Source organism: Clinocottus analis, unplaced genomic scaffold, assembly GCF_023055335.1.
Source record: "Clinocottus analis isolate CAN_PGR_092001 unplaced genomic scaffold, fCliAna1.0.p SCAF_11, whole genome shotgun sequence".
NCBI classification, from domain to species: Eukaryota; Metazoa; Chordata; class Actinopteri; order Perciformes; family Cottidae; genus Clinocottus; species Clinocottus analis.
In genome coordinates, this window is record NW_027175832.1 from 5,938,211 (window position 1) to 5,962,545 (window position 24,335).

General features: G+C 40.8%; 1 protein-coding gene across 1 annotated transcript; it reads right to left on the reverse strand.

The window, feature by feature from the left end:
* On the reverse strand, positions 1-24,231 carry pigk (phosphatidylinositol glycan anchor biosynthesis, class K). The gene is made up of 11 exons (XM_068570921.1): positions 24,105-24,231; positions 23,859-23,912; positions 23,633-23,724; positions 23,133-23,268; positions 22,033-22,144; positions 21,231-21,327; positions 19,757-19,874; positions 18,468-18,578; positions 16,496-16,668; positions 10,724-10,799; positions 1-1,376 (listed from the first exon to the last, which is right to left on the reverse strand). The coding sequence occupies exons 1-11, from the start codon at positions 24,168-24,170 to the stop codon at positions 1,260-1,262; spliced, it is 1,152 nt and encodes a 383-aa protein (XP_068427022.1). The 5' UTR covers positions 24,171-24,231; the 3' UTR covers positions 1-1,259.
* Between the last annotated feature and the right edge of the window lie 104 nt (positions 24,232-24,335).

The following is a 24,335-nucleotide window of genomic DNA, read 5'->3' on the forward strand; positions in this document are numbered from 1 at the left end:
TTTGAGTCAGCGTTTCATCTTTAATGAGGGTATCAAAATCCTTCAATTGAAGAAATACAACGAACTTGCTCTCTCTGAAAGGTAACCAGGAAGGAAAAAAGGGAAAAAGAAATAAGCATTGCATAAATAAGGTAAAAGAAAAGGTACTTTGGGTGGCTGACACAGCAGCTGCCTTCTGATACATATGGTTTCATTTCCAACTCCATCTATTTTCCACTTTAGCCTCGAGGGAGAGTGGCAGCAGGCACCCGATGGGCGGGTCCTCACGCCAAGAAGCAAAAGACAATCTACCTCAAGTTGAAGCCATATGCTTTGAGCATCAGTCACTCCCCCCAAACAATGAGTAGAATGCAGATTGGTTACACATGCAGGGAAAGGTAGAGGGGGTGAAAAGGAGGAAAACACGTCCCAGCACAGAGGAGATTCATTTGGGACGACTGGCGGCTTACTAGGTTATCACTCACTTATCGCCGCTGTAGCGCAAGACGTGGAATGGCCGGGGAAATAGCTGTCCATCACCCAGAATACAATCAGCGGAGTGCACGGCTGGGGAGCTAATGGATGTTTCCACAGGGAGGGCAATTTGGTGAATGGGAAAGTGGATGGGTCCATCATGCGAGATGGGATTATGTGCGATTGTTATCCTTCACAAGCGTGATATGACAGTCAAGGGGTGTAATGTATATGGACAAGGGAGACATTAAATAGTAATCTCTTCACAGCCCACTCACAGCCAATAAGCCAGCCCACGTCCCACACTTTCCATTTTCTGACCGAGCAGACGCTCTGAGTAGCACTTAAACAAAAAGGGCTACTGCTGCCGATTTATGCGGAGAAGCACGCTCTCAAAAATGAATTAAATTCTTATCTGCAGACTCCAGTCAGTGCATTTTTTTTTCTTCTACCAAATCAAAGCAATTATGGAATGGCTCGACAAAACGGAACTTTTGACACAAATATAAATAATTAGTGAAGTTGAAGTCCTTGTCAAGAAGAACACACAAAAGGGTTTAAAATAGCCATACTGCTAGTGTTATCACAAATGTTCAATTTCATCAGTGTAGAACAGTCACCCCCTTCTTCTCCCACCCCACCCTAAAAAAAAAAAAGGCACCCATTGCATCATAGTTCCTGGCCAAGCAGGTGTGGTGCCATACATCTCCTTTCCATTTACAGGAGAGCGCACCTCGAATGCCTGCAGTAAAAAGCTCCGGATCTGCAGCTGTCCTCGGATCTCCAGTGTCATCAACGCCGTGGGCTCAGAAGATGTGTTTGAGGTGCTTCATGCCATACGTCTTGAAAAACACCAGGAGGATTAGCGTCCACAGGCCCAGGATGAAGCCATCAGGAGGATGCCAGTCTTTCTGCTTCGGTTTCTGAGAAGGACGGAGGGGGGGTAAGGTATAGTGGGGAGGATGTGGGAGAAAAGAGAGGAAAAGGTGGGAGATTGCAGGTTAGCAGTAGTTTATTTCTTAAGCGGAGGCCACCGCTGATTGTTCTGTCATTCACACAGGCAGGCAGGCGCGGAATCAAATATACACTCGCTTTATCTCTTCACACACTTTATGTACACTATCTGCTGTCCCACACACCAACACAAAAGGTTCACACATACAGAGCGGGGGGTAAAGCTCATCAGTACACCTCCCCTGTCTTGTGTTTGTCCCATTCACTGCCACATCATCACTTTGTGTATGATTATACTTTTAAATCTCCCCCATATTAAACATGCATCTCACAAGGAGCACATTTATATGCTAATGTGGCGACGGTATTCTGCGGAGAGATGAGATTTAACCTCTAAAAAAAAATCTTCCCAACTCCTTTGGCGTCGACAAAGCTACGGATAGGCTGCGAGGACGCACTTAAGAGAGTTCTGGTGTCCCTTGGTATACATGCTGCCATTATCCAGTCAAGAAATCAGCAGCCAGAAAAGGCATCCCTAAATCCAAAACCCCAAGAGACGAGACAATGAACACACATGCTGTACACACAACATGCAGTACAGCAAAGCTGCTACACAAAATACATGCCCAGTGTCTCCATAGTTTGACAGAGTGGTACAACAGTTCCTAGTGTACATTTACTCTCTCTCTCAAGTACATCCATATCGGCAGGAGGAGTTGGCGCCGGGCTGACAGCAGACTGATAGGCACCGGACGATTAGACGCTGTTGTGAAAGCCAAGTCCAAGGTCATTATCACCCGTAGTAAACACAGTAAAGGTGAGTTTATGGCCTCAATGGCTAGTTTCATGTCTTCTTCAATACAGCGCGATGTTCGTTTAGTAAATGATGGTCCCATTTGGCTCGGCTGCCGTGTGAACGACGGGCTGCTGCCAGGGCTTTGTCCGCCTTTTTGTCTTTGAACTTCAAGTTCATGAAACTTAGTTGTATTTGGGTCATTTAAAATTCCTGATTTAGCATATGGCTGTACCTTCACTTCTACTTGCCAAAAAAACATGGGAACAGCTTCAAAATATGGAAGAGAGAACTGCATATCGCATAAACAGCGATTATATTTAGGGAAGGTTGTTGTGCGTCTACCTGTGTTTAGACAACAGCCAAGATGTTCTACTTTAGTTAAATGGAAAAAGGATTTTGTCGAAGAACATGTTGATTTGCCTCAAAGTCAAGAAGAAGTAATTGGTATCGGTACTAAATCACAGGTATTATAACGGCACCATGAAGAAAAGATTTCCCACGATACCCGGCCCGAGAATCACATTCATCAGGTGGACAGAAGTACTTCTTAAAACAAATAGAAAACCAGAAGTCCTCTTGGCTGCATTATAAATCAGTCAGGCGCTGGTTACGTGCAGGCAATGGACAAAAAGGAATGTGGATAAATACCAAGAATGTTTGAGATTGATTGTGGTGCGCCTTCTTCATTAGTGAAGGATAATGTTGCTTTGTGTCTTCTGGGAGTCTGAAGCAGAGAGCTCTGCTCACTAGTTAGCCATTGACACGTCACTTTGTCTACAGATTCAGACATCTCTGGTTTATGTGGCCACAAAACAATTAAAGCAGCTTAAGGTAACTTACCCAAGTATCACTCATTCAAGTTTAGTGCAAGACATCATCCTCTAATTGCTTGATTTCCACCTGGAGTGAAAGTTCAAATGTTTTGCAACAATAGCGAGCTTAAGAAAACTTTTGGATTTAAAAAGGCACTGTTTTAGATATTACAGTGTCGGCACTACAATATAACTACAATATAACCTGGGTGGACCTTTATGAATTTTGATGGAGACAAAATCATATTTTATCTAATTCTGATGACTGGTGGAAAGACAGCATTGAAACAGTCTAATTGTCTTGATACATACATTGATTTGTACAACTCAAGCAGACATTAATATTTTGCTGAATCTCCCTTATATGAGGTGCAATAGGACTGAATTGGCATATGCACAAAGTGGACAGTAGATGCAAATAAGAGAGGGACTGGCACATATTGCAGCGTATTCAATATGTGAAGCATCTGAAATCGCCACCCATTAAGCGCCAAATGCTAGTAAAATGTGTCTCTGGCAACTAGTATCTTCACAAAACTGGCTAAGAACATTTGAACACCTCGGATATTTCTGGTTTTTCGTAAATTATCTCCCTCCTGATCATCAGCCAAACGACTCAAAGCGAACCGACGGCTCTGTCTCAAACGGGCCTCTCATGGTTAATAGCTATGCTCCTGCTACACAAAGCAATATAGTCACCGCTTGTGGAGGAGGAGGGAGGGGGCAACAAACTTGACCCACCGCGTAAAAATAGCGCACTCTACCTGATTGTATTCATGAAATTTAGATGAATAATTACTACTTGCATTACTTATACTACCATTGGCTGGTGAAAATTATTTTAATTTCCTATTACTTTTCCAGCTCTTGGTAAATGAGGCTAAAAGGTTAACTTTAGGAACTGTCTGTGGCTGTATTCGGGCCTCCCGTCCAGGCTGTTTTTTCAACACAAACTGGAATTGGAAAGACTGAAGCTAGCAGTCTAATTGGATTACGTCTGACCCCAAATTTATTTAACAGCTCAATCAAGAGAAATCAATAGCGCGTCACTGCCAGCCAGAATGCTAAAGCAGAGATGACTACGCATTTGAGTCCCCAACTACTCAGTGTTGGGTCAGGACTGGAGTTTCTGATCTAAAGCTGCATTCACAACACAGATATTTACTCATATTCTTTGCTTGTATTACATTTTTATTGGTTATGCAATAACCACATATAAAATTATATCGGAGGGAAAAAAGAAGCCTGAAGAAATAAAATCCAGGCTTAGAGAGGAGCAGCAGCACATCAATCACTTTGTGAAACGGGCCGATGCTCCAGACTGCCTCAGGCCCCTTTGCTACATACACTACATCTACAGTAGAGAGTCGAACAGAAACCAAGCTGCAGGTTATGTGCTGGGAAAAAACTCAAGCTGCTCACAAACTGTTGAAGCGCCGAGACAATGCAACCCAAAATATAAAGGAATGTTTTAAGCTTTGGATTCAATGGTGCTTTTGTGACAGAAACTACAGGAAACATGTCAGAATGGCACACGTGGAGGTTTTGTCAAAACATACACCACCTAAAAACTGCCATGAACCACTTTGTATGTCTGAACCAATAATTTCTGCCAAAGATAGAACACTTTTGTTCTATTCAGACGAGGTTGTAAATCAGTGCCAATGAAGCATAATAGCAGAGTGTTATTAAGTCTTCATAAAAATAAAAAAAAAAGACAAAGGCTGTACTAGAATGAAGATATTCAAGTCAAAACTTCAGGCAGGCATCAACTCAGTAGGTTGTGTCTTGTGCTTCATTATGTTTTTCATCTACATGTTTTATTTAAATTCAACATTATTACTGGAGTCTTTTCCTCAATAAACCACATGTGCAATTATGAGAAATACATTATGTATGGCCTCTGAAAAGATGCCGCCCTATAACAGTCTACCTATTGCTGAAATGCACTTGTCCATCATCTGTGTGGTGAAAACATTGGATTTCCACACAAAGAAATAAAAAGGGTAATTCCAGGTCATAGTTCAGTAATAAAACCAAAACTAACTCCAGGTTCGTCTCCCCAGCTGCTGGCAGCGCTGGAAGCCAAAGATTCATTCACATGGGAAGTGAGAAGAGAAGTTTTACCGTCTGGTTCAAAAGTACTGAGGCAGGCGTCCTTTTTCCTCAAAGCTAGGTTTGTAGTTCATTTTGAGACGAGACTGTTTGCAGAAGTTTACATGCTGCCATGTTGTTATCATGCATTGTGCAACGACGAAGCCAAAAAACAACCACAACAAGATTGAATGGTGAGGGCCTGTTTTTTTTCTTGCTGCTTACTTAAGTGTTTTATCCAACAGTGTATAAATGAAGTAAATGACCACGTGACAATGTAAACGGGGTCACTCGTAGTAACCAACAGAGAAATAACACCTGGATCTGGGGCTCCCCTCGGCTTTCAGGAGCTTTATAGAGTTTCCGTTCACAGTTTAGCTGTCTGGCCCACAAATTTACGATTTTAATTCTTTTCCACCGCCGCCACATAACCTTTTCACCACACCACAGACTGTTTGTGTTCGTAGCTGCACTTTGTGTTAATTTAAAGAACGCTTGCGGTGATTCTGCGGGGCTCATTTCTTTCTAAAACTAGCTACAAAAAGAATCAAATGCAGGTATTGACTGGAATTTAAAGTTGTGATATTACTTGCTGTGTAATTTCGGAACATACCTGAAAAAAAGGTATTTAATACTCATACCCAGCCCTACTCACTTAGTCTTGGACGGGTCGATTTTGATCCATCTGTTCTAGTTTAGCTGAAACTCCCCAAATCCCAATTAAACTTGACAGCATGCTTAAGTTGTCGTCCTCAATGTTTTACGGTCGGCGGACACAGAGCTATGACAACAGTGATCCGTCCCACTGAGACGTCAACATAAACAGAAGAATACTGATCTGTGTGCGGGCTGCCATCGCACAGCCACTGATTTTAAAACAGCACAAATGCGGTCCAAATCATATATTCAATGCGGGCTAATATTTGCTCTCACTACACTAAATGCATCAGATCAGTGTTACATAACTACATTAGGGTTGAGATACATTCAGCTTAAGCCTTGATGACAAAGCGGCCGTCAGGAAGACAAGAAGAGGAACTAAGGGTTAAACCTCTGGAGGACGAGGAAGAAACCGGCTGGGGATATTCATAAGAGAGGACTTGGAGCACGTGGCCATTGGGGGCAGTTGACCTCCGAGACAACGGGAGGCAGATGTGTGTGTGTGTGATTGAGTCTCTTTGTGCATACGTGTGTGTGTGCGGACATGTGCATGCGTGTGTGTAAGTGCAGCCTCTTGGGTAAGGAAGCGCAAAGGGAGATGGATCAACTGTGACAGGAAGCCACGTCAGCACCGCCGGCCGAGAGGAGAGCATATGTCAAGAGGGAAGGGGGGGGGGGCATAAGAGAAGTAACATTATGTCAGAGGACAGAGGTTAATAACTAAATGTACTGACAGTTTTTGTTATTTCTTTAGTGTAGTGGTTCTCAACCTTTTTTCAGTGATGTACGCATGTGAAAAAAATCATTTGAACTGAGTACCCCCAAACCAGTGCAAAGCATCTTTGGTGGAAAAAAGATGCAACACAGAGCGCTGTGTTAACAGAATATATACAATTCAGATGATGAATTTACACTTGTATTTTATTAAATGACTATTTTTAAAGGATTTTTTAATGGATGTTCATTTTAAATGTATTTAAAAATGATCTCCCCTGGAGGGCGTTCACGTACCCCCATTTGAGAACCACTGCTTTAGTGAACAAACATTTGTACAGATCCCTTAAATGTGGTTGTTTTAGAATTGTGATTAATATAGACAAATAACAATCAACTTAAGATTAGTTTGCTGTTTTTGGGTGATTATATAGCTAATATCAGCCGATAAATTGACCTTGTCCATTTAGTGGTCTAGCTCTGGTATAAACGTATATATAATATATATTTTGTGAAATAATTCTGCATGGCAAGTTTCCAAAGCTCAAGGTGACGTCCTTGAATTGCTTCTTTGGTCTGACCAGCAGCCCAAAACCCACATTCATTTCATAATTCTATAAAAAAAAAAACACAGAGAGAAAAGAAGCAGTGAAGCGGACTGAACCAGCTAAATGTTTGGAGCTTTTTGCTTGATACATGACTCCAACAGATAATATTTTACCATAAATACTTATTTTCTGCTGGCCAACTAATTGCTTTAATGACTAATTGATACAGCCCAAAATTAAATAACTACTTTGAATATTAAATTTGGATGGCCTTGGATAGAAATCAAGACCACGAAAAATGGAAACAAGCCTGCGCTTTGAATGAGCTTTTCAGACACAAAAAGAGAACGCAGCTTCTTCAGAAAAAAAAAAACAGACGTGAGGGAGGCAGAGGAAATAAATATTAGCCACAGAAATGAGAGTGAAGACCAGAAAAGAGGGGAATGTACTTTGACCTTCACTGACAAAACCATTCACGTCCCACTACCGAGGACTGACTCAAGCAGCCTGCCTCCATTACACACGCTTTGTGTTGCGTATTCAATTCACAAGTAAGATCAATTAACGGCAACCCATCTGATTGATCGGTGCTAATTAACACGGCAATGCAGGATGCTAATGGTCGTTGAGGGAGGTCTGAAACGCTCTGCCAAACACGAGCAATCCAAGGTCAAAACTGCAGCAAATTTATGTTGATGACAGAACAGCTGCCATTGTGTACTGCCAGGACGCTCCACTGTACTGCCCGGACATTGAAGTGCTAGGACAGCAGCGGGGGTATTATTTTCTCATAAAGCGTGGTTTAGATTATTTGCTCATTATTTTTTCATTACGGCGCAAAAGCAATACAGAAAAGCTAATTCAGAGGAAAAGCTCGTCCACACGATCCCAGCACCCACTTTTGAAAAGTGTCAATGTGGCAGGCTGAGGGGGATTTGGCGATGGATGGAAGGGAGGAAAAGCATTAATTTTCAGTGTTTCTATTTTCAATTCTCTGGAGCCATATGGTGTGGCATGAAGCTGGCGAAGGAACAAGTAACAATTTGACGCAAAAGACCAGGACTTACAGCAGAGAGGCAGGAAGAATAAGTAGAATACACAAGAGAGTGGAAGAAAAAAGGAGCTGCTCCTAGTTATTTCTGAGCTGAACATATTGTGATTAGGTGTTGGCAACATGATGAGATGTGCGAGGTTAGGAAAAGAAGGTGGCAGGAAGAGAGGACTCACCCTGTCACCACAAGCAAGACAACCACCAACAGTGACAGGACATTAATCAACTCCTCGCACATAAGCTTCGACATACACAATTAGTGGAAGTTTGTATACAGACCTCATATAGCACAGGCTTATACATCCACTGTCAGTCACTCAGTCTATTCAAGCGGAAAATGGAAATGGGTTTCTTAGAAGATAAACACAGTAAGAATATTTGTTTTTGTTGGAGGCACAACTGAAATCAGACCACAAGGGAATATTATAGACATCAAATCATATGAGATTCAATCACATCTAGTTCTTCAGATGAGTGCATCTGATCAGCGGCAACAAAAGACGCCGCCAGAGTGGCACGAGAACAAAGATATCTCAGAGAGTGCTGCGCACAATATGACAGCTAATCAACAAGGGGAGAGCTGTCAATAGGCTGAATGGACATTGGTCATTCTGCTGCAGTGCAGATGGATTATGGTGATAGAGATGACTCAGTCCTCATGACTCCCATCCTGAACCCAGCAGGAGCGCCAGCCGATAATCGAAATCTCTGACAAGGGTCGGCGGGGTCGATGAATGTGTTTGTGCGTTGTTCATGTGTGTGCATTTGAAAAGAGGAGGGGGAAACAGAAAAATACGTTCAAGGAGGAAAACACACACACAAAAAAAGAGAGAGTGAGCCGAGACATGAAGCCAAGTAGCAGACAGCGGAGACTTAATGGGGTGCGTTTGCGTGCAAGCGTGCAAACGTTCAATAGTGCGATTGCTTTTGTGCATTTAAAATGACTCTCAGTTTACTCTCATGCGAGCAGAAGATCTGAAACCGGTCTGCATTTGCCAGGATTTTGAGGCTGTCCTCTGCGATCAATTTTCCAGCGTGCCGCTGGGTGTGGAGACCCTTCTTGTTTCCCATCACAATACTCGAGACGGGTCTGACCGGGCTCAGGGCTGTGGTCAGCTTCATTTCTCTGAGCCAACTGACTGTGACTTCCTTGTATACACCAAAGTCGATGTTGATTCCAGCAGAATGACCAGAGGATATATTTCAGATTTTCAGTAATGTATTTATTTCTTAACACTTACTGGGTTCAGCTGGATCTGACCTGTTATCAATATTGTTGACCATTGTTCTAGAAACGCCACAAAACAGCTGCTTTGATTCACTGCTTTGTCTCTAAAAAGCGCACGGGCAGGTTATAAACTTGGCATCGGTTCAGCAACTGAAATTACTTGGCATGAGTTTAAGCATTTAAAGCTAGACACTATTGCTCAATTCTCCCATTTTCCTCAGCAAAAATGTATTAAACTGATAAAGTGGAACAAAACTAACCAGCTCTGTAGCAATGGTCAATTTTATTGACCATTGACGCAGCATTTATTTTAAAATGCTGCGTCGCAGCATTTTAATTTCTAGAAAAATTACAATAGTTAAATCTGTACTAACGACATATTATCATTCTCATGAAGTTGACAACATCTGCCCATCAGCAGATCGAGCAAACAAAGCAAAATATCATAAATCTGGACTCTGACACTTTAGTCCAATATTCCTTTTCCTATAAGGTCTGCTTTGCTCTCCAACAACTCCTGAGGGAAATATCTGACTCTTTAGCTGCTAAATTATATTCACCAGCTAGTCACTAACTTTAAATGCCTGCTGTTCGGGCGGAGCAGGTCATGTACTGTGGGTTTAACAGCTGCCTGCTGCTGAAAACAATGTTACGAGTGAATCAAAACGTACAATCCAATACATCTACAACTGAAACAGCTCTTCTCCGACAGTCTCTTATTATAAAGACACTGCGTTGATGGTCATGGTAATGGGTTTAAGTAGGGGTTTCTTACAGGCAGCTGAACTCCACATATAAGCACCACTAATGCCTGCTCTTGCCTCAGGCAAAATGCATGTGACTTCTTTACTTTTCTGAGGCACGAGTTGAAAGAGAAGTATAAAAAAATATATATATTTAAAAGGCTCTTAATGGAAAATCTTACAATAGCAATACAGAAGACCCAAGAGTGTCTATTTTGAATGCAGAGCACGGGCTGTAAAAGGTGGAAAGAAGAGAAATAGGTGTTCATTTGTGAAGGTCGGCACAACTGCAAGCCGCAATCTATTTGGGAATGAGATGAATGCACAATCCCTCGCCACAATCCTGCCGATCCATTCTGCTGGATTTCACGGTGGCCCCTCCACACTGAGACCAGAAGGCACTTGCATTTCACACTCGGAGCTGTCACCATGGGGACGACACAAAGACATCCGTCGGTGGATGTTGCACATAATTTCTTTTCCGTGTCCAAATTAGAGATGGACTTTTGGACACACTTGCAATAATAAAAACGCAGGAGCCAAAATAACTTGCTTCCCACGCAAAAAGGCATTAGAGATGGCAAACTTTCAAATAGAAAGTTGGGGTTACATCAAGGTGGATATCTTCATGTGGTTTCGAGTGACGCTGGTGTTAGTGTGGGACTCTTACCTGATGGATTATTTCAGACACTGGCAGCTGGTCCACATAAGAGTATGTCTCTTTTTGCAGGTCTCCGTTCACAAAACTAAAAGACAAAACACATAAAACCGCACCGCGTTAGCATTTACGTGGAGTGAGCTGCAATCCAGTCACTCGCTTTCTGTTCGGCGTGCAAGTAGAGATCCAAATGACCAGGCTCCTAACTAACCGTGATGCACTTCGGTTAGTACAAATTAAAAAAAATGTAGAAAGCTAACAAATATGTGAACAGCAAAGAATAAATCAGATTTTTTCGGCGTCTCAGTTGCTAAGATTTTACAAATCTTGAACAGTTGCCTGAATCCAATTGAAAAGTTGTCCAATGGAGCATCGCACGTAATATCAAGGTGAAATGTTATAAATTAAAGAATGCGGTTAGAACGGTGCTTTTGGAGGCACTAGACACTGAAATTTAATCACGCTTACATTAATCGTACATAACTACTACTTATGAATAGAAAGGGAACAGTTTTATTTTTTAGTCCCGACATGTTTTGATAATATTTAATAAGCCAAAAAGATTTTGATAAAGTTTCCTCACTCATCTCCTCCAGAAGCCTCCTCTCTCCTCGTCTCCTTAAGGGAAGATCTTCTATTCAGGTGGAGGAATGATTTCCGTTTCACGGGAGGAAGGCGGACCAGATACAGCATAAGTTAGCGTATTTAAAAGGCATGCCCTAAATGAATGAAGTAATTTGTGGTTCAGATTCTTGTCCATGGACACTGAAAAAGGTCACCACATGTCAGTTAATGGGTAGATATTAGGTAGAGTCAAGATATGACCTTCGAGACAGAGCTGGTTATCCAGTCACAGCGCCTTCCTGTTTCCATTGTTGTCCAAAAGCTATTTAAAAAAAGCATTACTGAGCCACACTGCTCCACTATTACAATCAACACAAGGACTGTAATTAACTTTGAATCAACCCCTTTCTGCTGTAAAGTACCAAATCTGCATCTGAAAATAGTATGTCAAACAAATACTTGTTTCATTTAACTACAACACAAGTTACCAGCAGTTTAGGGCTTACTTGCTGGGCTTTTTTTAGAGATGGGACTTTATATTTGTGACTCATTTTAAAGATTCAGAGAGACTCACTGTCCTTCATTGCTTTTCTGGAAAAAGTCCACAGCTATTGGAATGATAATGTTCTGTCTGATAAAGAGTTATCTGACAGATCTTAGAGGAACAGTCTGTGAGGCTACCATATACTCTCTGATGTATCACCTTGTACACTCTGAACTACATCGACTGTGGCAAATGAACCTTTTTCAAGCTTTTTGAGTCTTCCGAACACTCAAAGCGCTTTAACGCTACTCGCCGTCATTCATCCATTCACACACTGATGGCAGCAGCTAAGGTGCCACCTGCTCATTAGGACTAGAGCTAACACACTATTGGCACTTTGGGGTTAAGTGTCTTGCCATAGGACACATCACGATTGACTGGCCGAGGAGCCGAGGATCAAACAGCCGATCCTCTGATTGAAGGACGACCTGCTCCTCCACTGAGACACACTCGCTGTGTTCTTTAATTCTGGCTTTTGTTTTATAAGAAACTGAAATATTTAGCCCAGTCAACATTGTGAGCACTGAGAAAGCTTGAATAAAATTAAACATGTTAACAAGAAAAACATGAAAGCAAGAAAAGGGTTTAAAAAAACATGATAACACGAATTCATAAATTTGTGTCCACCACTACGGCGCGATTGTGATGCGTCGTATTTAAATGTGTGCATCCGTCGGTGCATCTTTATCGCAGTCACACAAAAAGAGTCAGAGAGAACAGTCTCGGCTAAAGGTCACAGTGGAGTGGCGGATCTTTGGCTAGTCAAAGACATTTCAGGTCAGACAGCTGCTGGCAGAGTGGTCCGCATCCTGGAGTGAGCCACCACTTTGCTGTGTGAAGCAACCCAGTCTCCCTTCTCTCTTCTTTCTTTCCTCTTAGTTACTTCTGGTCAAATTATTTCTGTCTGGCTTTCTGGATCTTGCCCTTCCTTCTTTATTTTCCTGCCTTTATCCCTTTCTTTTCAACTACCTTTCTCTGTGTGGCAAGGCAGAAGTTGCTCTGACAGACGGGAACAGCGACAGAAGAAAACTGTCCGGCTGGCAGGCAGAGAGCCAATCTCCCGCCGAGCTTTCTCTGTGCTCTGAGCTCTTTCTGCCAGAGGGAACGTGTCACTGAGCAGCGACGACTCACTGTCATTTCCTCCCTTTTCAGTTAGCATAAGAGATGAACTCTAATTCGAGTCAAACCACTTTACCACTGTATTTTCCAAAGAAAGAGATCTTTTTGCAGAGGATTTTTCAATCCACTCTAAATGGATGCGACTGCTCCCTCCCCTTCCACACACCTCCAGCTCCGGTGTCACTGCTGCCTCTGGCTGTCATCTTTAGGTCAAACAAATTTCCTTTCAACATCTACTTTTCTAATGACCTAAGTAGATTTTGTCGACTCTATCTAGCGCTGCGGGTCACAAATTAGATTCAATGTACTTTAATACTGAAACGTGCCAATAACTCAGCTTTAGTTTGAGTATTGCTATTATCCTTGGAGCTTTGTGGCCCACAAGATGGCATGATTTGATCAACAAGTACGAATGGCTGGATGTGAGTAACTACACAATGTCTTTACACTGTTAAGCCCATGTATAATGAAGAGGATTGGGGGATCCATTAAAACAGCCCCTCCATCAAGAGCAATTCACTTAATGGAAGAGCTTGTTCTGGGGGAAAAGTGTCCGTTTAGAAATGGGCGAGAGGAGAAAAGAGAACAAAATAGGGATGAGAGTGAACAAGAGCATGACTAAGAGACTCACACACTTGAACACGCATGTAACCATCTATAAATATACTGGGGGAACCAAATTCAGTTCCATGAAACCCATTTGCAGGTCTTATTAAATGCCATCATTACATTTTAACCAGTGCCATTCAGACGGAGGCCTTATAGCGATCATTCTCATTTATTGCTTTTTTGAGATGATCCAGATGTATTGACGAAGGCTTTAACCAAGCCCAGTGCTAACGTTATAGACAAAAGCCCAATTCATCCAACATTTATTTCTTTAAAAAAGAGGTGGGATTATCACTGTAGGGCCGCACGATTACTTTTATTACCAATAATACACCGATTATTTTCCCAATTAACTGATTGTGAAACAGATTAAGTGAGAAATGCACATTATAATTAAAGCCTGAGGGGACAAAGTGAAATTGCATATCTGTTCTTACCCATAATTTAAATGAATAGAGGTACTTGCATTTCTGTTCTTAGCTTTGTTTCTGCTACTGAATTTCATCAACTCAGCAGATGGGTTCTGTTACTAGAAGTATATTTCTTTCTTTTCTTACCTGATAGATGGCAGCTTGTTCACAACAACATGCCATCAACTCATAGCACAAGGCTGTCACCTTGACAACTCTAGTTCTTACAATAGATCATTATTTTAAATTACATTTTTTAATAAGCATCCTGGTGATGAAAGTCTGTTTTTTCTCGCAGAACATGATTGTAGACTAAAACTCCCTTTTGTATCAGACCGCTCTCCATGATGTATTAATATCGTCCAACATTTAATGACAATGACGCATTTTAATGTGACAAACAAAATGACGTTAGCCTCCAGAACATCTTTGAACTTTCACAACAGTGTTGTCGATCATTCCTAAAAGTAGAAAGATGCGACTAGTGCATTGCCGCAGCAGTGAACTTGGCTCCATTAAACATCAAATGAATCCGGGATTGCTGCTTTCTTACATCAGAATTGGAGACAAAGCGTCTCTCTCTAGGATTGAATTAGGGCAACAGCTCGATAACGCTTGCGCTGTGTTTCTGTGTTGCATGGGAGATCAGCCAACCTAATGTGTTGGCCCGGATCAATAATAAAGTAATAGGGGAAGTTGTGTGAAATAACTAACTAGCCGAAGGCCAAAACAGTTGATGACTGAAATCAGTATGGCAATTGCCTCTAATCACTAATTAGCAGCCAATCACATTAGATTATTTCACTATAACACCTCCCAGTGGTTCAATTAAATACCAGTTTAATGAAATTAATAGAAGTGGGGGGAGTGTAATTAGGAATAAAGTTTTAATTTCCATCATATCTATTTGTATAAATCGCTGCAATCGTTCTTTCTCGCCTAATGTATGAAGGACTGTTTGCAGTTTGGATTATAAGCAGTGTGGTTCCTGAAACATCAAATGATCCTCTATATTTTGGGATTAGTGTGTCTAATATGAGAAAACAAACAACATGTCATCAGGCACTGAGGATGCTGAGCAGATGATGTTTGCAGTAATTTGACAGAGTGGCTGATACATTTCCTGAATCATACGTAACCTTTGCAAAACAGTGAGTGAATTTCTCAAAACAATTCAATGCACCACATTAAGCAGCAAACGCTTGTCTACAAACAAGCCAAAACGCTTAGCCATATAGGTAGTATTTTCTGATGTAAACTATGGCTTAGGTTTTGGGGACAATTATAAAATATGCATGTGTGTTTTCAGTTAAAGTTTAACAGTACAACATTATACATTACTTTAAGTGGGAGAATGCACCGGATTCACAAATATCTTTACTGTTTGTAATGCAATTTGTTGACAGCTGGTCCAACTGTTTTGCACGCAATGAACTAATGTTTGGGGTGTAAGAGCTTTCAAAAGACCAGTATAACTGTGCACAAGTGACGATGAGGAGGTTGAACACAATTTTTTGAGAATTTCTTTTCTGATCAGAGAAATAAATGTAGCAAAGCGACTGAGAAAAACCAAGAATTTGACAGCTCTCTACAGACATCTTGTGGCCAAATGTACTTATCACAGTATGCATCACACTGATGGAACGAGAGAACACGTTCAATTCAATTTGGATGCAATAATTCGGTGAACACAGGGTGGCGCCACAGATGATCCATCAGAGTCGCTGCTGCTCACTCAATGCCACTTATGAAGATTTACTAAATTATAGCCTGAAGCCAAACAAAGGAAAATGTCTCATTATGATTTGCACTTGCAGTGAAATAGAGGAGTACGGGCTAGTAATAATTATACCGTACTATCCAAATGAGCTCTATTATTACCTCAATCATGTCATTGGTCAGCATTTAAAACTAACCCAACCTGTAAGGTAGTCATAGCAACATCCACGATGTCTCCCAGAGAGCGACCACTCAACCCATCATCAGCAGAGAAATCAATTTCACTAATGAGAAGTTCTGAATAGAAATCGAAGTCTCGGAAGTTTAAACGTAAAACAAATTTCACCCGCTGACCTCAAATATGGTTTTTACCTGCAAAATCACTTAACTCTATAGCTAAAGTTAACTTTATGATTACTGAACTGAGACTTGCATTGCATTATAATATCATTATGTTTCTAAAGACATAAAGAGTGTCATGTATTATGCTTTAAAATGTTATCAGATGGTGTAGAGACACTGATTTGTCAGCGGCAGATTGTTCCAAACAGGCTTCAATGAAAATGTACATCTAACAGTACCTAAAATCAGATTTAAAGACCCTGAAAAGGAAGACTTTTATGCTTTTCAATGTGTTTGTTTTTTTATATGTCTCATAGAGGAAACTATATTTAGCATCCCAACTACTATTTGAACGCAGCAACTTTGCTTTAGCAATCCACCAGGATAATCCACTACTGCAACATACAGATGGGAGTTTTTTTTCTGTTAATTACACTGTAATTACAATTAGACTAACGAGAAAAACAAACGGCTTACTTCTGATCCACCTGCTTGATGGGGTCGGTCAAGTTGATGGTTTCCATGGTGATTTCGACTTTGCGCACACTACCAAAGAAATCTGTTATGAGGGCACTTCCTGGGTCCCTCAGGAAAAGGTCAGTACGATGGCCCGGCGTGGACACACACTGACTCTTGGGACATACTTTGAACTGGGGAAGCAGACAAAATACGAGCAGTGAGTTAGTGAAGTAGAAAGCGCTCAAACAAGCAAAGTCGGGGGCTCTTCTCCCATTTCTCATTCCCAAAATAATACTCACGCTGTCATCAAGAGCTTTAGCCTTAATTACATGGTATAGTAGACTTGTTGAATAATTTGTGTCTCTTGATTGTCATGCCATATATACTAGGCATCTGCATTTAAAGTGATGAGAACTGCAGTTGGAGGTGTTAAACTATAAACAATGAAAAAAAAAATGTGTGGAGAAGATTAAAGGCAAGGAGTATGAAACTTGTGCATCTCATTGTCGATTACAAATCGTTCAAGGCCTGGTGTGTTACAACTTGTGGTGGGGTTAATCCTCTTAAGTCTGAGATTTATCAGTGTTTTGTCCATTAGAAAAGAAAAAGAAAATCATTAAACCGAGGTGAACGTTATCCCCATCAGCCAAAAAGGACTTGGAAAAAACATACGATTGGTGGATGATGTTATTGGGAAGGTGGAGGCAATTTCTTTATCATCAAAGGGCAAGCATTTGCAGACCGGATTAAAAAATGTTAAACTCAGTGAGCGCTTCTGTGGAATCCATAGTATGGATCCTTAATTCTACAAAATAACTCAAGAACAAAAGAGTGCATCTCCAGAAACAGAATTGGAGAGGATAATCATTATTAGTCCGAGCACATTGATCGAGCTCAGACTGAGTGCAGGAGTAAGGATTTGAGGTGTTTTGATTGCATCTCCTGATGAGGTGGTGTTTAGGTGGTGGTGGGGATGAGGAGGGGTCTCTGCAGCTTTTACACTTTTCTGCAAGAGTGTAAAAGATTAAAATGGAGGTGCTGCTGAGATTGAGCCATAGCCCGGAGCAGCATGTTCTCACCATCACCATCACGTGTCAAAGGCCAACAGCCATAACACAGTATCAGACGTTCTGCTTCAAGTGCAGTGTCCCGTGTGACTTTCATCTGGCTTCTTTAGGACCAGAAACGTTATCACACCATCGCTCACATAGGACCTGAGTCACCCCCACCCAGTCCCTCAGTGACAAAAAACAAATGGGTCCTGCATGACTATCCGCGAAATCCACTAATGATTATTTTATAATGAATAATCTTGCAATTATTTTGGGGGTTAACCAATTAATCCTTATCAAGAAAAAGGCCATTCCCAATTTCTTAGAACCCAAATTGTCTTCAAATTGCTTGTGCTGTCTGACCAAAATCCAATAATAATCAAGTAAGTGCTAAGTAAGTGCTCACAGAGGTATACAATCTAAAAGAATCAAACCCTTACATTGGAGAAGCTGAATCCAGGAAATGTTATAAGTAGTAGTTAACTATTACGGGTATTTTTTGTTGGTACAGCACCTTTTCTCCTCTGTATTCTCAGTCCTTGGAAATTAATGAAAGGTCAACACTATAGCTTTAAGTGAATATGAAGTTACAAAAAGAAAAACACAAACTTATACAAAACAATAGGTTTCAGTGAAACAGAGTATACATGTAGCAGAATGCACAATTATTACTTGTTATTAAGCAAAACTGTCATAAGTTAATATATATATTAAATACTTCAGATATGGACTCTTGGTTGACAAAAGATTTAAAGACCTTTGACTCAGTTCTAATATTTTAGAGACTTAATCTATTAATAGAAAAAATATAATTGATAGTGAAAAACGTTAGTTGCTGCTATACTGAATGGATGTAAAGCACACGCACGCACACGCACACACACACACACACACACATACACACACACACACACACACACACACACACACACCCTCACCAGGTCATTCATGTTGGCTTTGCTTGCAGGGTGGATGTCTTCCAGGAACTCCAGCAGGTAGAAGGTGTAACGGTCCATCAAATGAACACCGATGGCCAAATCTGGCTGGTGCTAGAAACGGAAAGGAAGACGAAAAAACAAGAATAACAAAAAGTCAATACACAACAGCACTTTATCAGCACAGGTGCTTTGGAGGGAACTTCCCTCCAACAGTCATGCCCCCACAACAAAACCGTTCTCTCCGGATGCATCACAACACAAATATGCCAGTTTGTTTCAATGCACTCTTATAGCGTAAGGAAATCATGTCAAGTTTAATTTTGTACTGTCAAAATGAATAAGTGCTGTTTGGCATTGTGACTGACAAAACAAACAAATAAATAAATGGAGACCAACCTAAAGCTGCAGAAATATTCCACACAATGTAAATGCACATGTGGTGGCGGGGTGCCTGTAAAGGCTGCACACATTCATGTTGCTTTTCACTTCACACACACCACATACACTGCACATACATACACTGCACATGCATACTCTGCATTTTGCAAACTATTGTTTAAATTTAATTTCCTAAATTTATATGTGTGTGTTATTTTGTATACCTCTTTCATCCCTGTTATTTTAATATTTTATTTTGTGTGTTTAGGTGTCTTCAACGATGCCACTTTTGTTTAACACCAAATCAGTGAAGCAAAGTGTGTAATGCTAAGTGACAGAATGGTTGTCATTCTGTAATGTGGAGAAGAAAAATATGCCACGATTTCGGTCTAAATGTTTAAACGTTGAAAAATTATGATGATGAGGTATAACAGCATAACACTGATTTTATAGAGATCAAAATCCATTGTATTGCAGTGTACTGCCAGTCAGTTGAGATTTTATAAGTATGACAAAAGAATGCGTAGAATCCCACTGTTTGGCTTTCACTATATAGAAGTGTACAATACATTGGACACGGCTTCTGCATCTATCAACGTTTCTCTGGACTTGCCCCCTTACAAATGAACAATTAAATAAATCGATACTATTTAATACAATTAAAAAATGTTATCCAACCAAGGCTATCTTGCGTAATTAACATAAGTTGCTTAAGAGTAAACGTCTTCAAATCAAATAAAGAGCCATTCAAGAGGAGACTTAAAGTTTTCGAATTTCCAGAAATTGTTTGGAGAAGGACGGTCAGTCTCCAGTTTATATGCTGTATCAAGCTACACTGCTTATTAGAAATCCTGACAAACTGAGAAATGATTTCATATTTAATGTCCTCGATGTGAGGGGAGGTGACTCACCGACAGGGAATCCTCTCCAACTTGACTGCTGGCCAAAGCCATGAGGTTCGGGGAGTAGAACCTTTCGTACATGGAGGCGCCCTGGCAGGTGTCAATGATGAAGAGCAACTCGTTGTACCTGGTGACACACACACACACACACACACACTCTCAAACCACACTGATGGGAGAATACACAGCTGGCATATCACTCGTCTATTTGCTCCAATAAAATCTGTTATAACATACACCTCCTAACCATCTTTCATACTGCAGTTGCCATGGCGACCAAGAAAAAGCAACAGCTTCATTCAGGTCCTCCAGCACACCAACGCACACAGACCCTCCCTTCCTTCCTCAGCGCTCCTGTTCCTCCTTACACTATTTCTTCTCCCATTAGCAAACCCGATAAGACGCTTATATCCAGTCGACTGAGCCGAGGTGGTTTGGGGACGATGGAGGAAGGTGGCCAAGTCTCTATGGTGACTGTAATTTGGCAGTTCTAGCTTGCAATTATCACAGCAGCATCAAAGCTGGCATCACTAAGCTTTAATCAAGCAGCCGGCGGCCAGACTGTAACCTAGACACTCTTTATTGATAGGCTCGGAGGACAATAGGAGAGCTGGAAGCAGAAAGCTGCTTTCGCTTATTTAGTGTCACGAGATGCACAAATTAAAACAGCTCAGCACCTTAAAAAGCAACCGATTCTATTCATAGAGAGTCTCTCTTTCACACGAGGGTATGTGGTTTAGGATGTGTTGCATTAGTTTAACAGTCTAATTCACAGCCGTTTCAACAGAACTAACGAACAGGATCCTGTTGGTTAACTCGGTTTATAGAAAGCTGTTTCAACAAGCAGTGCAACGTGCAAGGCAACCCCGTTAACTGATGACACTTAAGATTCAACGTTTTTAAAGTTAGTGTTGAGTCCTGTGTCATAATCAATAGTAAGGAGGGAGAGGCAAGCGCTGCTTTTTCACGGTCCCCAACTAGATTCATCTCGGTCTCTCGGCCACAGGCTCGCTTCTCCAGTCTTCAGGCCACCACTGACCTACTTTTGTTGAAGGTTTCATGTTTGTTGCACTGCTTGACATTGATGTGTGCCGAATACACTTCTACATCACTGCAGCAAGAAGAGAATTTCAACCGCTGGAGTAATCAATAACAATATTTTGAGCTGGCGATACGTCACTCTTTAAAAATCCCCCTTTAAGCACCACTACTCTGTTGCAACAAAGGGTTGTTAATGAGAACGCACAGTGAAGGCCATGCATCTGTTCACTGGGTTGTGTATGAGCGAAGAGATATGAGAAGAATGAACACATCTCTTCTCGAGACGCTCCACAAAAGGCCTTCATATTTATAGGTTGCCATGTTTCATGCCATTCACTTTGCTGACTTGCTGCACATTTAAATGGCCATCAGGGAAAGAAAGACTGTTTCTTCATATGGAACTTTTCTGTCTTATTTTTATGTCAGTCTCCAGTTTATTTACCTTCTTTTCTGCCACATCTGCTCAAAAGCATCGGCCAGTTCCACATTACTGATCTCCTCGGAGTCCTGGAACTTCAGGAAGCCATTTCCGCCGTGGCCTGTAAAACAAACATATTATAATTAATTAATGAATCTCTGATTGATAATGCAAACTTATGATGTACAGTATAATAGAAAATCACAGGAACAGGAAAAGGACAGTGGACTCCTATGGCTCTTTTATGCATTTAAATTACCTTTTATAGCGTCTTTCTTTTGCTCTTTGTCTCAAAACGTATGTATTATTAAATGTTTTGAATACCCTTGTTGCTGAAATGAGCTAAATAAATTTGTATAAAACTTGTTAAGGTAGTATATTTCAAATGCAGCTAGAGGCAACAATATAATTGACTTAGCTTAGTACACAAAAATGCAAGTTACAGAGTTGTGTAGGTTTCCTTCAGTGTTTTATAGAGATGATGGAATACTTCACCTGAAACCAAGACCGCCTCTGCTGTCCTCATCAAAGTTAATTAACTTGAATTCAATATAACATTAGCCTTAAAAAGCAGAAGTGCAATTTCACCAAAAAATTGTCGTACATTTAATGTGTGGCTGTTGTTGAGGCCATCTACTGCAGTAACCGGATTGATAAAAAGACAAAATGCATGAAGATCTTAGTGGCTTGGCATGTCTGCGCTATATTTTTCTGATGGAGGTGTGAGTGCACACAAACAAAAAAGTGCCTATCACTGCGCATTCCATACTAATTAAATATAAAAAATGTAAGTAGAGTATTTCACGTGGATTTGTCCTGAATTTACCTGTCAGATATATAAGGATGTTGCTGCGGTCATCAGAGAGGAGGCGTTTTGAGCGTGGGGTGCTGGGCGGCAGCCGGCCGGTCAAAACACGCAGGAAGTTCTCCACCGTCACCTGAAACAGTACATGGCAACATTACGCTTACCTAGCATGGATTGGAAGAGATAAATTATGAAATGTGCATCTCAGTATCAAATTTAAATAGAAAACAGTTTAAAAAAGCAGCGAGTAGATTGAGAATGTAAAAAAAGTACATCATTTAATACATTAAATTAATTATCAATAAAATCACAAATGTAACTTTTCACCTGCATCAGTAGGGTCAGTGTACATTAACTGCTCTACTTATCATTTAATTAAACTGTGAGAATCATTTAATCATATTCTTTTCTTCTTTGTTTTTTTCCCTCTTGAGCTTTATCAGCTTTTCTTTCACATGATTATCATTTGACAGCAAATGCAGATCAGCAGTCCACTGTTGATTTATATTTAAAAAGACCAGCACAAAGCAGAGTAAATAATAAAACTGAGATAAAGAGTTGTTACGCCACTGGGGTTCTGCCTTGTCGTAACAAACAAAACACTTGGGTGCTCCTCTATTTGAGAATACAGATGATATCAAGTCATTTCCTGTTGTGTACTCAGAGCAAACACTGGACAACAAATGTTGACCATGGCACGCTCCAATTCCCTCCTGCACCTGACTATCTGCCTCCAAAGGATGTCACGTTATATAGTACTGAGTCTTATAAAGCAGGTGAAATACTAGATGGGATACATCCAGCTTTTGCAGTTTGCAAAAAATGCAAGTCACACTTGATAGATTTTAACTATCCATGTCCCTTTTACCAATGCATTTTCAATTAAATGGGTGCTAATCTAAGCATTAATATTACCATTTTAAAAGAATATATGCTGGTTCAACCTCTGGACAATAGAGTAAGATTTTGCTTCCAGTTTAAATGTTGACATACAGAAATTAGAAAATCCAGAGGCTGTATGAAAATCTAATGATTGAAAACAGACTGTAAACAGAAGAACCTGTTTTCTAGGAAAGGCCTTTTACAGCGTGTGTAACTGCATGGGTGAGATGTGAACCGACCTCATATCCTCGGTAGTCCACCTCCACATCGTCGCCGTACACGTTCAGCTCCATGTTCTTGTGGCTGAACACTGTGGCAGGTTTGGGGTTTCTATGGTTACAAGCCATGTCATCAGCCAGCATGAGGACTATGTGGCTGAAAGAAAGAAAGAAAATTACAGTGACAGTTTAATCAAAATGGTAAATTAGAAACAAGGAAAAAGGACTAATGCTGTAATCAAGTTGATAGACCTATAGTCAGTGTGATGTATGTCACTACAGTCCATTATATATATATATATATATATATATATATATATATATATATATATATATATATATATATATATATATGATTAGATACATTACAATATATTCATTTTGCCCTAACCCCTTCTCCACATCAGTAGTGGAGGCCATGACCCGTCTGTACCACTAGGTTATCATCACCATTGAATACCTAAAGAAGACACAATGAATGAGACATACTGAGGACAGACATTGTATCACAGTTAGCTCACCTGTCAGGAATGCCCAGCCTCTTAACACTTCTGTAGACGGACAGAGTATTGGCCACATGACGGTAGTTGAACCAGAACCTGGATGTGCACACCTGTGCATCAAATACAGCAGTTTGTTTAAGTCACACACGTTGCTGCTGCTCATCATTAATGCAGCAGACCGATTAGCATGTACAACTCATCAGCTGAAGATGTAACGACAACGTTTCAATGAAAGAACACCCACCAGAACAGCCCAGTTGTTTGTATGACCACTGCTGAAGAACTGCCCTGCGTTCTCCTGAGGAACAAGCGGAGAACATGAGTACATGTCTCTATTGTATACAAGCAAACACACTAGTCACCAAAACAGCGAGCGTTAGCAGGACTGCAATTATGGCTAACATGGGAACGACATTTTAGGTCAAATGCAACATGAAACAAACTCATTGACGGGATTTTCATTGCTGCGTGTGATATAATATACACTCACCTCAATGTTGACGCTGTCCGCTGACAAATGTGTGACTAACAAGCTCAGTAAAGTTAATATTTTCATTGTGCAGCACTGTTAGCTGTGCGCATCAAGGAAGTGAAAACCGGCGACTCCGCCCTGTAAGTGCTTCCGGGAAGAGACATTTCAAAATAAAAGAGAATGTGGGTGGAAAAACCTCCAAATGTAACTTGTAAAAATAATTAGCATGGAAAGCTGTCCGTAAAATAC

What these genes read in the sequence shown, in the direction of transcription:
- pigk (XM_068570921.1), bottom strand. Translation starts at nt 24,170, where the DNA reads ATGAAAATATTAACTTTACTGAGCTTGTTAGTCACACATTTGTCAGCG. An exon ending in CGGACAGCGTCAACATTGAG is followed by an intron (nt 23,913 to 24,104) that starts GTGAGTGTATAT and finishes CTTGTTCCTCAG; the next exon opens with GAGAACGCAGGGCAGTTCTT. An exon ending in CATCCTTATATATCTGACAG is followed by an intron (nt 21,328 to 22,032) that starts GTAAATTCAGGA and finishes TTTGTTTTACAG; the next exon opens with GCCACGGCGGAAATGGCTTC.